The sequence below is a fragment of the Squalius cephalus genome, assembly GCF_949319135.1.
Source record: "Squalius cephalus genome assembly, chromosome: 4".
Taxonomy (NCBI): domain Eukaryota; kingdom Metazoa; phylum Chordata; class Actinopteri; order Cypriniformes; family Leuciscidae; genus Squalius; species Squalius cephalus.
Window position 1 is genome coordinate 15,389,269 of NC_137125.1, and position 15,479 is coordinate 15,404,747.

Below are 15,479 nucleotides of genomic sequence, written 5' to 3' on the forward strand. Positions count from 1 at the left end.
GATACAATCATCAATGCCCATGACTTTTCCATGGCTTTATACAGAGAATGTCTGGCTATACATATAGGCCAATATATAAAATTGTAAATTAACAATTATATTTTCTTTATATAAATTAATAATTGTATTTATATAATTTAATAATTCTAAATTGTCTTTTTCGTTTTCTTTTTTATCATAATGACTGCTTTAAGACTGTTTAACTGTCCTATATATACTTGTTTTTGAATGGAAAAGGAACATTTTGCTGGTTGGGGGAATATGAGTAAGCCTGAATTCAAGAATTTTCACTTCCTAGGGTAAAATTAGCTGAAAAATGTCCACATGTGGAAGAAGAAACAACTGGCAATTCATGTAAGTTTTTTTGTTCAGTCATATTATTTTGTTTTTCCAAATGTTACAAAAATGTTGCTTTAAAAAGGTTGTTCCTCATTATAGCAGGGCTCTGGAGTTCAATCAACTTAGCCCCTTCTGGTGAGATATATAACCATATATATCCATTTCTTTACATGAATGTACATAATTGCAACTAAAATCAGTTCAGTATCAGTTATTTTGCTTTTACCATTATGTTGACTAGTAGACACTGAGAAGGGGTTAACCAGCAAACCCACGGTGCAAAGCAGGTGGCTCTCTGCAGATTTGGAGGTAACATCATTTACGCATCAAGAATCCTCCAGTTCGGACTGTAGAGGTCTCAAAGTTTACCAGGTTAGAGGGAGTTGCTGCATTTTCACATTAACATGTGTCACACACACATACGCTGTGACACACACGTGCACATACAGTGGGTTTCTGCCTTTTATATGGGGCTTTCCATAGACGTAATGATTTTTGTTCCATAGACTAGACATAATGATATTGGTCATTTTTTCTTATCTGCTAACTCTAAACACAACCCTCACAAAAATACATTTGCCATTTTGACATTAAAATAACAACAACAACATATTTATAAGACCAAAAATGTCTCCACAAGATCAAGTATTTCTGGTATTACTATCATTGTGGGGACATTTCGTCACAACATTAAACAAGAACAATCATGCTCACCAAACAAAACATCAAATAACTGTTTCAGTCTTTCAACTGTTTTCTTTTTAATTATGACCATATATAATGGTAAAGTATTGTTCATCTCTAACAGGACTATGAAGAAGAATCCATTTCCATTGCAGAAGAAGGGTCAGTTAGGGAACAAATGGAGGAGGACAACAAACTGAGGATGGTGAATCCTGCTGAACAAGGAGTGAAAGATCAGACCACATGTACTGGTCTACAACATAATGGTCCAATAGGTATGAACATTTCAATCTTGTATTAAGTTTTGTTTGGATAAAAAGGATATATAATATGGTATTGTAGCTGATAATTTGTGTGATACGTAACCTATACATTTCTTTGCATGATAATTTCAACTAAAATTATCATCATCATCTTTATCAAGTATCAGTTATTTTGCTTTTACCATGTTGCCTCCATAGGAGACACTGAGAAGGGGTTAACCAGCAAACCCACGGTGCAAAGCAGGTGGCTCTCTGCAGATTTGGAGGTAACATCATTTACGCATCAAGAATCCTCCAGTTCGGACTGTAGAGGTCTCAAAGTTTACCAGGTTAGAGGGAGTTATGCTGCATTTTCACATTAACATGTGTCACACACACATACGCTGTGACACACACATGTGCACACACAGTGGGTTTCTGCCTTTTATATGGGGCTTACCATAGACATAATGATTTTTGTTCCATAGACATAATGATTTTTGCTCCATAGACATAATGGGTCTCATTCATGAAACACGAGCAGAACGAATTTGTGTGTAAATCGTGTGTAAAGTGGTTCTGGCGTAAACTTTCGGATTCATTCAAATGTTCGTATTTCCCAAATGTTAGTTGGTACGAAAGAAATCTACACCTGGTCCCAGCCACGCGTAAACAGTGCGTTTAACATCCGAACGTTTTGCTCATTAATAAGGCTGCCTTTTAATTCACCATAATCAGGTACATATTTACACAGCATTTTGAAAACATATTATATATAGTAATTACATACGGTTTTTCTTTTTACTTTTATTACGAGAGCCAGTAATAGCATCTGCAAACAGAACACAAGTCCACAAGGCTTTTTTTTTTTTTTTACAAGTCCGCAAATGTGGCGTTTTGAATAAACTTCTGATGATAAAACTTCAATTTCTGCATCTGAGAAATTTCTCTTCTCTTCGCTTTTGAGAAGACATGTTGAAATCCTTCGTTTTCTTGTCATAATATGATGCCCATAGTTGTCAGTCTGATTTAATGGTCGGGATATATGGTAATTAAGAATGAGCGTGCACGCGCGTCCCATTTACGACTGATTGGAATTCATTAACACACACACACATTTCACTATCAAATCTGACGTTTACTAAGTATTTGTGAATCAGGAGAAGAATTTTCGGGAATGTCTCTTTACGCGCAAATCACTCACATATGATATTTACTCGTATATTTACGAATGTTTCATGCAGGGACGGACTGGGGCTAAAAAACAGCCCTGGACTTTCTCCCAAATAGGCCCATCATCTGGCCATTCGCCCCTAGCCGTGCGCTACAGACACTATAGCCAGGATGTCCTGATACTATGCCACATACTGTAGCCTATCAGACAAGCAAGTAACATCTCAAAACCAATAATGATAATTGGGGTTGTGTTTATTAATGCAGCCTCAGCCTTCAAATAAAAACAAAACATTTGTACAATGCCATTACATCTGCATTGAAAATAAAATACAAATAATTAAATGCCATTGGCCACAGAAACCCCAAATTACACAAACTTGTAATTTTACAACATATAGTTACTACCAGGGGTCTCCAACCTTTTTGTGTGCTAGGGCTACCTCAAGGGATAAAATAATCTAGAAGGGCTACTTGTTTGTTATAGGCCTACTCAAATATTTATTATACATATAACATGGTGCTTTTTAACTTTACCTTCAACTTTTTTTTACTTTTCACCATCATATGCGAAATAATAAAATATCTTGATATTCTGGTTCAGACTTACAAGCGTTTTAAAAAAATCAACAATTCCTGAAAAATTATGAAAATATATATAGATTTTTTTTTTATTCTCTATAAACCTATTGTATGTGTTATCAGTAGCACAAATATTTAGCATTAATATAAATGCAAAATAAATAAACTGCCATAACTTCTAAACAAAAACATTACTGCATTACATTTAATTAATTTTTTTTTTTTTACTACAGTTTTACTATAGTAAAGTTGTGGAGTGAAATGTTTTCTAACTGGTTTGTTCTTGGAACAATGTTTCGCCTGTTTTTTGCGCTGTTTCATCTGTCTTTTAACTAACTTAAATCACATAGTCATCTGTGGGTTTATAATAGAGATAGAGAATTCTGCGCTGAATTGAAATGCTTCTCAGTGGATCGCGCAGCTCTGTGTAATAATGTTCGCGTTATCGATATCAGCACTGCTTGCTTTGGCCGCGCACAGATCAAACAAGTTCCGTTCCGCTTTTTGAGCGTTTCCCATTTGATGTTTATCAAACGCAACGCAAACGACAGCGTTTAATCAAAGAAAGTTGGGTAATTCAGTGGCAAGTTGGGTAAAAAGTGCAATAGCTAGGTAAGTCTTATAAAACTAACTTTCTGTCAGTGGCTAGTAGGCCGACTCTTCTTTCTCATTTTTTATTTATTTTTGTTTTTATTTTTTACACGTAGCATGTAAGTGATAGTATTAGTGCCCCTGCTGTTGGCTGTTCATATTGCTTTAGGCTATAGACTTTTTTTTTTTTTTTTTTTTTTGCCGACGGCCCTCGGTTGGACGGCCGTTCTGGACTTTTCCAGAACGCACAGATTGTCAGTCCGTCCCTGCTCACCAAACAAAACATCAATGAACCGTTTCAGTCTTTCAACTGTTTTCTTTTTAATTATGACCATATATAATGGTAAAGTATTGTTCATCTCTAACAGGACTATGAAGAAGAATCCATTTCCATTGCAGAAGAAGGGTCAGTTAGGGAACAAATGGAGGAGGACAACAAACTGAGGATGGTGAATCCTGCTGAACAAGGAGTGAAAGATCAGACCACATGTACTGGTCTACAACATAATGGTCCAGATGATGATGACCAAAGGAGAAAGCAGCATGAACTATTAATGTTGGCATTAAAGTTAAAACATAATCTAACTGATGCAGTCATTGAAGACATGCTTAAGGTAATCAATGCAGTCAGTGAAAAACATGTTGTGTCCACATCAAAGTACTGTTTCTACAAAACTTTTGGTAAAGTCAGAAACCATTTTCAGTTGCATCCAGTTTGTAAACAGTGCTCTGCTATTATGCAGTCTGATGAGAAATTAGCTAAATGTAACAGTTGTGGGGAGACATGCGACTTGAACAAACACATGAAAGAGGGGAACTTTTTCATTGAACTACCCCTGGAAGGCCAACTCAGAAATATACTACAAAATGACGAAATTCGTTCACACATCGTAACACCTGCACCTACAAAGACTTCTGTCTGTGACATCTATGATGGACAGCTGTACAAGGAAGCTTTAAAAAACAGTAAATCTCATGGCAGTGTGAACCACCTTTCACTAACATTTAGCTGTGATGGCATACCACTGTATCGTTCATCTAAATGCAGCTGTTGGCCCTTGCTCTATACCATTAATGAACTTGACCCAGCAGTGAGATCAAAGCATGTGATGCTTGCTGCTCTGTGGGTTGGTGGAGAAAAGCCAAACATGAACACATTTCTTGAACCTTTTGTGAAAGAATGTGTTCACTTGGAACAGGCTGGCTTCAAATGGTCAGTTGGACATGTGACATACACAACTAAAGTTCTTCCTTTGGTATTAGTCAGTGATTCTGTTGCCAGGCCACTTGTACAAAATTTCAAACAGTTCAATGGGGAATTTGGATGTTCATTTTGTGTACAGAAAGGAGTCATGGTAGAAAAAGGACAAGGCCATACAAGAGTTTACCCTTTCGAAACAAAGTGTGATTTAAGAAGTCACACTCAAACCATCAATTTTGCTGAAAGTGCCCTGGAGAAGTGCACACCTGTAATGGGTGTTAAAGGGCCCTCAGTACTCTCACTGTTGCCAGGCTTTAACATCATACATGGCTGTGTTCCAGACTACATGCATTGTGTTCTTCTTGGTGTTGCCAGGGCCTACGCTAACCTGTGGTTCTGCAGTGAGAACAGTGGACAGCCATGGTATGTTGGAAGGTCTGTCTCAGAAGTGGATGATAGACTTTGCAGCATTCAACCACCCCGTGGTGTTTCTAGAATCCCTCGATCTGTGACTGAAAGGCATTTTTGGAAAGCACATGAGTGGTACATGTGGTTGTTCTTCTACAGTGTACCTGTGTTAAAGGGCACACTCCCTGAAAGGTTCCTTGTCCATTGGGCAAAACTTATGAAGGGTGTTGGTTTGCTCCTCTTAGAATCTATCACTTCAGAAGAGATCACCGAGGCTGACAAATTGCTTAATGCATTTGTGCAGGAAGCAGAAGGACTTTATGATGTTTGTAATATGACATTCAACATTCATCTTTGTCTGCATTTGGCCCAAAGTGTTAATGACTGGGGGCCACTCTGGACTCACTCTGCTTTTGTTTTTGAAAGCTACAACAGAGAATTGCTTGAGATGGTAAAGAGCACACAGGGTGTAGCTTTACAGATTTCCAAAACCTTTTTGTTAGAGAAGGCACTTCCAGTCTATGGCAAATCTTTGATGAGTCATGCTCCCATTGAGGTCAAAGACACATTTGAGATGTTAACTACATCTAAGAAGACAGTTCAAATGGTAGAACAGTTTGAAGGAGTCACTGCACTTGGCAGACCACAAAGAAAATTGCTAGAACATGACGACTATCTGGCACTTCACAGTCTTGTGCACTCTTTAAAGAAAGACATTGTCAACTACTATGACAGAGTAGTAGTTGATGGTCAAATAATACATGCAGAGAGTTATGCCAGGGAGACGAAGAGAAACTCTCACATTGTCTTCCTTAAAGATGATGATGATGATGATTGTGCCTTCTTGGTGAGAAGGTTTATCTTTGCAGATTTGGGAACCGGAGGCATGTGCTATGCCATTGGTCACTATTTTCAGAAGCGAAAGCATCATTTTTTCTCATCCTTAAGCAACCCATGCCATTTTGTTGCGGTTGATAAAACTACTGGCCATCTAACAGCCATTCCTGCCAGTAAGATCAAACAGAAGAGTTTATTTGTATGTCTACCAGGACTGAGAGTGGACTACATTTTTAAGTTTCTTAACCGCTATGAGCTGACTACATAATAGACCAACATCAAAAGGAAGTGCAGTGCGGCTGCAGAAAGAAAGAAATACTGGATTGAAAGACATTTCTAGGAAGATACAACATAACCATTAACAGTTTTATAACATTGTTTTTTTTTTCATTTTTGATCAAATGTAAATATTATCACTAAAATAAGAATGATTTTTTAAGATTGAGATTACCACATGGAGGACTTGTTATACTCTCAGTGACATAAGCTTTTACTTATAGATACAGGGGGTCAATACCCAATCTGCTTATAAGGTCATTAGGCCAGTGCTGATGCAGTAAATAAAATCAGAATATAAGATGAAATGTTTTTTCTGAAACTTGATTGTGATGTTGAGTGGATTGAGTGAATTCTAATGCATCTCAAATGTTCACTGTAAATAAAATGAGAAAAGCATATATATTTTGCCAATAAATATCACAATATATTCCCATGTTTGAATGTCTTCAATGTAATATATAATATAGCTTAATATAATGCATAATTGGTAAATGGTGTAGAAACAAAAAGATGAATAGCAAAAAAGTAACTCGCTTGATTAAAAATATACACGTGTTTAAAGGGATAGTTCACTTTGAAATTAAATGTTGGTATCTTTTAGCTTACCTCAAGGGCATCCAAGATGTAGGTGTCTTTTTCCGCAGTAGTTTCAATTTTGATATTTTTAGGTCAAACCGTTTTTGTCTGTCAGTCATATAATGCAGGTCGATGGTCACTGTCTCAAAGAGCATGCACAAGTCCAAATTAAAACAATTCCCCATTGTCCAAATTAAACAATTCCCCATCGTAAGTACACATTGATGGCCTAAGACATGAAACGAGCAGTTTATGTGAGAAAACGAACAGTATTTATATAGTTTTTAACTCTTGTACACAACAATGTCCAAATGATCTGTGTGACGTGTGCACAGACTGATGCATGCATAGATATATATATATACACTAGATGTCGCCTTGGCTACGGCAGTTCATTGGAACGAATGCCGTAGGCAAGGCGACATCTATTCTAGTGTATATATATCTATGCACCAGTCTGCGCACACGTCACACACCAGGATGCGCGCGCGCCCTCAGATCATTTGGACATTGTTGTGTACAAGAATTAAAAACTATATAAATACTGTTCGTTTTGTCACACAAACCGCTCATTTCGTATCTTAGGCCATCAATGTGTACTTAAGATGGGGAATTGTTTAATTTGGACTCTGTGCATGCTCTTTGAGACAGTGACCATAGACCTGCATTATATGACTGACAGACAAAAACGGTTTGACCTAAAAATATCAAAATTGAAACTACTGTGGAAAAAAAGACACCTACATCTTGGATGCCCTTCAGGTAAGCTAAAACATACCAACATTTAATTTCAAAGTGAACCATCCCTTTAAGGATCACTGAAGGCAAGTTGCAAAACTCAAGTGCAGTTTAATTAATAAACTAGGCTTGACATGACATAGAATAAAACAAAGACCATAACCTCACCCAACAGTAGTACAAGGCAAACATGAGGGCTTAAATATACACAAGCTAATGACAAGACAAGGGACACCTGTGAACAAAAAAAAAGAACCAATGAGAACAAGACACATGAACAGGGGAGTACATGGCAGGTTCACAAGACATGACAAACCAGGGAAGCACATGACAAGAAACTGAAACATAACAATGACCTGAAACAAAACCCAACACCATCTGTGACAATGTGACACTATTCATGCCTCATGTATTTTCATATGACATGAGGCATGAAATATATTGTCACATATATGTACACATATTTATACACGCAACATGTAGATCAACTGATATGCTTAAATTTTTATGCATGTTGAAAATATATTTTCAAAATATATTTCAATATATTTAACAGTGTCTCACATATATGTGAATATATTGCATTTCTGTATGGGACTGCTTGTTACTATTTGATGAATATATTTATTAATTATCTGAAAATAGTTGGTTCCGTAATTCTTTTTAATGAAAGTGACTATTAAAGGTTTATGAAAACCCCTTTTTCTAAAATTCTGGAATTAGACACCTTTGAAATGTCAACAAACATTTATGTAAGAATTTTTAGCTTAATATCTCAAGTAGGCATGTGCCGGTATTCGGTAATGCGATAAATCGCGGTAATGAATATGCACGATATTGTTATCGTGGGCACTTCAAAATACCGTGAAAAATAATAGATCAGAATTTATATTTATAGAACGCGTATTAGCTTATTTTCCATCAACCGCTTAAACACTGCGTATGCTGCGCGAAACACGTGCGCACTCTGATGTAAACAATCCCCACATGTATTAGCACTGTGTGCATGCGCCACAGTGCGCACTCTAGTTTAATGTAAACAATCCTCACATGGAGAAGAAGCATGGCGGAAGGAGGCACGCTGCCGACGATTTATCCCCGTTCTAAAAGCAGAGCTGTCAATACGCATTCAGCGTGAGACTCACGCAATTTACACTTTTCAAACGCTCTCGCGCCACATGCAGTTTCTCACGCACAGAAAATTCGCGGAGCAAAGAGGACACGGAGACCGACAGACTAGACAGAGCAGGATATTATGGTATGAAAACAATTCTCAGCTCTCATGTTCTGTCCCTTTTATTACGAAATTCAGACAATAAATACTGTTTTGGTGCTTGTAAATGTGACTTGACAGATCACTGTAGCGCCTCAGTTCAAGTAAACCGATCATCTGTTACTTTTTATTTAAAGATACAGTAGGCTACAACTTACCGAAAGGTATATATGCCTCATACATAATATCGATCATTCAGTGTTTTTCAACCACAGAAAGAGGTCAATAAAACTGCAGGTGAACAATTATGTCACAGAAGTTTACATTTACCTCAGGAAAGCCATTTAATGACCAACACGTTAGTTGACTAGAAAAAAAAATAGCTATAGAGAGTATTTTGCTAAATATGTGCACTATATTACATTTGTATTATATTTTTACTTGTGTCATAATTTTTATTATAATGAAAACCAAATTATATTTAATTTAATTAGTTAATTTTTAACCTTTAATAATACCAGCTGACAGGGCTCTCTGTATGTTTACAGCATTATGTGAGATATATTTTTTCTTGAGAAAAAATAACGTCTATCTACTGTAGCCTACCTAATATTTATCCAAAAAGTCAATACTGAATCAAGATTGAAATCAAATCCCAAGAATTGAAAGCATGAAAATTGTGTAAAATTCTATTTAGTTACCAAATGTTTTGACAATCACTATTGTAATGCAAGTAGGTTTTTTTTCTACATCCCCCCCCACCCCCACCCACCAATCCATCCATTTCTCTTGAGCAATTAAAATATCGTGATAATACCGTATACCGTGGTAAAAGCTCAATCAATTAATCGCAGCATGAAAAGTTGATACCGGCACATGCCTAATCTCAAGTTAGTAAAAATGCAATGGTGTGTTCATGTATATTTTTGATGTTGAGTACAAATGCAAACATATTACTTATTTGACCATTAAAATAAACAGATTTTATCTGTATGCACTGTGTGATGTATTATGATCTTGTAAATGTATAATATATTCATTCAACTTGTTATTGTATTTCTCATTTTCTGCTGATGTGGCCGTAAATGTTCCTGCATCAGGAAGGGAAACAAATTTGTGTGAGTACAAGTTTTGTATTTTTCTTTCATTCAAAAATTTGGTTCCAGTAAGATTGTTTTAGAAAGAAGTCTCTTCTGCTCACAAATGTTGCATTTATTTGATTAAAAATACAGTGGTATTGTGAAATAATATTACAACTTAAAAATGTAAAAAGTCTTTTCAATTTTAACATTTGTCAAATTTAATTTATTCCTGTGATCAAAGCAGAATTTACAGCGTCAATACTCCACACTTCATCCTTTAGAAATCATTCTAATATTCTAATAATATAATAATTTACTGTAACTGTTGTTATATATTAAGTCATTACATTAAAATTTACAAAATAACTGTCATACATATTGTACAGTTTTATACAATGTAACATGAAATGTGACATATAATATGTCCCGCTGTTGTTTGTTGTTCTGTATCTGTGTGGTATATGTTGCTGATATTGAAATTCTATTTAAAGCTGCAGTCTGTAACTTTTTTGTGTTCAAAATTTACCAAATTTATATAATGAGCAAGTACACCATGAATGCATTTTCCATCTGTGATTTTGTCTTATCTAAAAAAACTATGGTACACCTATAATAAGTGTTTATATGGGGACTACTTTAGACTGGTCTGGTCGCACAGCTGTGGAGTTGCAATGTACCTGCGTGACTCGCCATTGACATAAACACAGACAAGAAGTTATGGCTACAATGTCCTTTTGCAAGACACATTATTCTGTTAATAAACACGTTTACACTAGAGTGTCAAAAATTATGGACTGCAGCTTTAAATATAGAAATGATTTTACATCAGTTGAATGTAGATAGTTATTTCACCCTGCTTTCTTTTTGCATGTGAACATGTGAACTGTACTTTTCAGACAACACGGAGTTGAAGAAATTTGAAAGGGCCATTTGCATTCGTCTTGACAAAATGGAGCAAAAGCTGTCAGCGATTGAAAATCTGTTAAGGAGTGGTGGCCAGCCAACAGGAGACATGTCTGAGTTTCTGCTCAATCCTTGCCGTACTACGCAGGAACTTAATGATTTATGCTGTAAAATGCAAGATGTTGAATACAGGAAAAAAACTGTAAGTACATTTAACAGCAGATTATAATTGTGGGGGTTTTATCACTTGAAATGTTTTTTGACATCTATAATGTAATTTACTTCGAAATCATGCACAAATTTTGCAAAGCGCACATAAATATGCACACGAACACAACATATCAGTTTGCATTGCAAACTTGATAGCCTATTCATCATCAATCTAAAGTCAACCAAAAAAAAGAAAGAAACATGGCTCAATTTAAAGTTGTATAATACATTTTTGCGCATATGAAGGAATCCATTTTACATGGATGTTGGGGCACGAGTTAATTTGAAGCCCCATTTACATAAATAATTACATAAACATAATTTTCAAAACTAAATGTTGCAGCACAAAATGTAATAGTGTAGAAACTAAATGTTGCAGCACAAAGTTAAAAACATTTGGATCCATGCTGAAGGAGAGATTTCCGATTTCAGTTTTGCTTTTAATAAATATATTTACATTTGCCTTTTATAGTCAATTGTCCTGTTCTGAATACCAATAAGAGGAATTAAAAATACATATTTTCAAATATTTATTTTTATGTTCTGGTATTTTGCAATATTTCAGACTATAATATATTAAATAATACAAATGAATATGATATAATTAAATTATACAATATTATATAATTTAATTTTAATGTAATTTTCACCTAGTGCATCTGGTTTTCCAGGAAAATGTGGTAGTTTTCTTACTAGTCATAGGCTTACTGTTCAGCAATTGAAATGCTAGTTATACATGGATTAGGAATTGAAGTATCTATCTGTGCCAAACCTAATAATTGCTTTTTTTATTTCAGGTCTATCACCTTAGTCTTCTTGGAGGCAAAACGCCTGGAGACGCAGTCCGGAGGGTGTTGCGAGCAATTGCGCTCAATTGTGTCTTGAGCCAGTACAGTTTGAAGGGAAGGAAGGGGAAAATCAATTTCCAAGAGCTACATATTTGCAGTGTGATCATTCGTAAGTACCGGTATTACATTTTGTAAGACTGACTGCATTTACACCTGGTATTAAGATGAGTTTTCAGTGATCTGATCGGCTAAGACACAATACCATTATTAACATTAATGTCACATAATGTATGAGTGAGTTAGAAAGCAAATGAAAAGGATAAGTTGGGCTGCTACCAGCAGTTTTGGTACAACACAACACAAAACTGTTTAATGCACAGGTAGTTCCAAGTCAGTTGAATCACTGTTTTATATGAATGTGCTCTTTAAATTTAAAGGTGCTAGGGATGTAACAATATATCGTAAGACATGCAAAAATATAATGAAATAGCTTTCTCAGCAACTTGCGGGTTAAATCACAATTTTAAATTAAACGCATAGCTTCATTGTTAATAGAGAGAGACAGTAAACAGACACTGGTACAAATCTCTCTTTCTCTTATGAGAATTTAAATAAATGCTAATAATTCATTCAAATAAATGTAATTTTATGCACTACTTTATCTCTGTGTCTGATTAAAAGCGGACAGAACATGCTAAACCTAACGAGCCATAACTTGACAAAAATAACCAATAATTTTTAGTCTCCCAGTAAAATATTGTTCTGCAAACATCAATAACAGCTTTAAATGGTAAATGCTGGCAAAGGCAGTTGTAAATGCCCTACAAGGCAGTGTGCTCACATGCATTTCTGACTACTTTCATATGGTTTCAGTGATCTGATCACAAAAATGGGACTTATAACGATGTCGTGACATTAAATTTCTTTTTTTTTTGAGGTCCATGTTTTCCCAACATTTTTACTGAACTTCCACTAAACCATTATGTAAACTTCTTTTTAGAAGCTTGCCAAAAGATGTACCCGAAGGTGCCCGTCAAGGTGTTAGAGGAATACATATCAGACACCTTGAAGTACGCTCCTCATCGGGAATCAAGGGTGAGTAACATTCCTGCATGTTTTCTTTTCATTTTCAGGTGTAATCCTTTACAATGTGTAGTTGAACCTTTCCATTGTAATTCCATTACATTTGTAAGATATATTTGTATCTTGTGTGATTTAATAGCACTCAAAGCACAGCCTAATTAACTTAAAGGATTATTTCACCTCAAAAATGAAAACTTCCTAATAATTTACTCACCCCAATGCCATCCAAGATATCCATGTCTTTCTTTCCTCAGTGGAAAATAAATTAATTTTTTTGAGGAAAACATGTCTGGATTTTTCTCCACAGAATGGACTTAAATGGTTACCATCGTTTTCAAGTCCAAATCAATGCAGTTTCAAATGTCTTTGAAGTGCTTTAACTTCGATCTGCACGATCCCAGCTGAGGACTAGGGTCTAATCTAGCGAACCGATCGGTCATTTTATTTTTAAAAAATAATTATTTATATACTTTTTATACAACTGTTCGAATTGAGCACAAGCCGGAAGAAGCCGGGAACTACGTCATCACGCTCGACAGCGCCGGCGGAAATACCCATATATGGAAGTACCATTTGTAAACAGAGTGGGGCAGTACTTGCGCCTGCGCCGTCCAGCGTGATGTAGTTCCTGGCTTCTTCCGGCTTGTGCAATCCGAACAATTGTATAAAAAGTATATAAATTATAATTTTTTTTAATCAAATGACTGATCGTTTCGCTAGATTAGCCCTTCGTCCTCAGCTGGGATCGCGCAGAGCCTGTTAAAAGCACTTCAAAGACTTTTGAAACTGCATTGATTTAGACTTGAAAACGATGGTAACCATTTAAGTCCATTCTGTGAAGAAAAATACAGACATGTTTTCCTCAAAACTTAATTTCTCTTCCACTGAGGAAGGAAAGACATGGATATCTTGGATGGCATTGGCGTGAGTAAATTATTACGAAATTTTCATTTTGAGGTGAACTAATCCTTTAAGGGTTAACTTTTATGGAGTAGCCACACTGTTATTATTATTAAATGTTTATGAAATGATAAATCCCCATTAGTAACAGTCAGGGGCGATTCTAAGATTTTCATTAGGGGGGCTCAGCCTCCAATGAGGGTATGATTTAAAAAAAAAAGTAAAAATAAACTAGTTTCATTAACATGCAAATGGCAGGGTTTTATAATCACTGAGCTCCCGAATGTGAGTCTAGTTAGGGGGGTTCGGGGTCTCCCGGGAAAATTTTGATTTCTCTGATCTACATATGTGCATTTTAAGATGTTTTGAAGGCCCAAAAAATTGACAACAGTTTTAAAACCATGTCAGTGGACGGGTGATTATTTTTCTCTCCTCATCTCCGCATCACACTCTTTTTCTCTTGCTCTGTCTCTTCCCCTCCTAAAGCTGAGCTTTGACTGATATAGGCTTTTAATTTTTGTCTGTCAGTGAAGAAAGTAAACATAGGGTCAACTGATAGGTTGATTTATGAATCATTTTCTTAGATGCGTTCATTTACTCAAAGCGACTAGGAAAGCTAGGTAACTAATAACTTTATTAAATTCATTCACAATATTCATTCTACACATCGCTTATTGATCTGATGCCTAATACAGGGCCATAGACAGGGCTTTATAATCAAAGAGGTCCTAAATTTGAGGTGGTTTGAATTTTTTATTTATCTGATGTTAAAACCATGTTAGCAGGGCAGTAGATTATTTGTCAATACCTGCTCTCTCCTCATCTCCATCACTCTTTCTTTTTCTCTCAGTCTCCTCCTTGCCCTGTTTTTTCCCCTCCTAAAGCTGAGCTTTTTTAATTTACTGAAGGATACCAATTGCATTATTCTCAATATTCATTATTAATCCTGTGCCTAAAATGATGAAAACATTTTTGTTAATGTGTCGTCCCTTAACAATGACAGTAAACTAATTATTAGGCTACATTACATGAGTCACGTTATTACATAGGCTTATTTTCAGTGGCGAAATTAGACAAAAGTTTATTAGTTTGCCTGATTATTTTTGTCATTCGTTTAACATTTATGACCTAAAAAACGGTCAAATATGAAATGTTTAGTTTAGCTGCTTGCATCTTATCTCGCACTTTAACGTACACTGAAGCGTCGAGTTGCTCTGTTAAAATTAGCGCTCAGCAGCTTCTGTGAACATAAAGCCCGCCTACTTTGATTTGACTGGTCATCTAAAATATTCTGACATTGACGAGCAGTGACAGACCAATGAGGCTTAGATGAACACACACACACACACCCAGTCCTCTGTTTCTGACATGCGCTCTGCTCGGCGCCGCTACGGATTGAAGATAAAGAACGCGCTGAATTCTGATTACAAGAAGACTGAAGCGAACACGAATTTGTGTACAATATTTTAGGGGTGCTAGGCAGAAGTTTAGGGGGGCTGAAGCTCCTCTAAAAAGGGCCTAGTGACACCTCTGGTAACAGTCAATCTGTTCACTTTACAGAAGGAGCATGAGGAGACTAGATCACAACCTGAACCACAGACTGGACCACCCCCTGAAGAGAGTGGACCACAGACTGGACCACAGTGCTAG

The 15,479-nt window shown here is 36.1% G+C and overlaps 1 protein-coding gene across 1 annotated transcript; it reads left to right on the forward strand.

Annotated features, from left to right (window-relative positions):
* Positions 1-324: 324 nt before the first annotated feature.
* Positions 325-15,479, forward strand: LOC307157635 (uncharacterized protein; the record flags this gene model as incomplete). The annotated part of the gene is made up of 8 exons (XM_079869562.1): positions 325-354; positions 1,148-1,298; positions 1,485-1,552; positions 3,980-4,100; positions 10,842-11,050; positions 11,856-12,015; positions 12,847-12,941; positions 15,390-15,479. The coding sequence occupies 8 exons, from the start codon at positions 325-327 to the stop codon at positions 15,477-15,479; spliced, it is 924 nt and encodes a 307-aa protein (XP_079725688.1).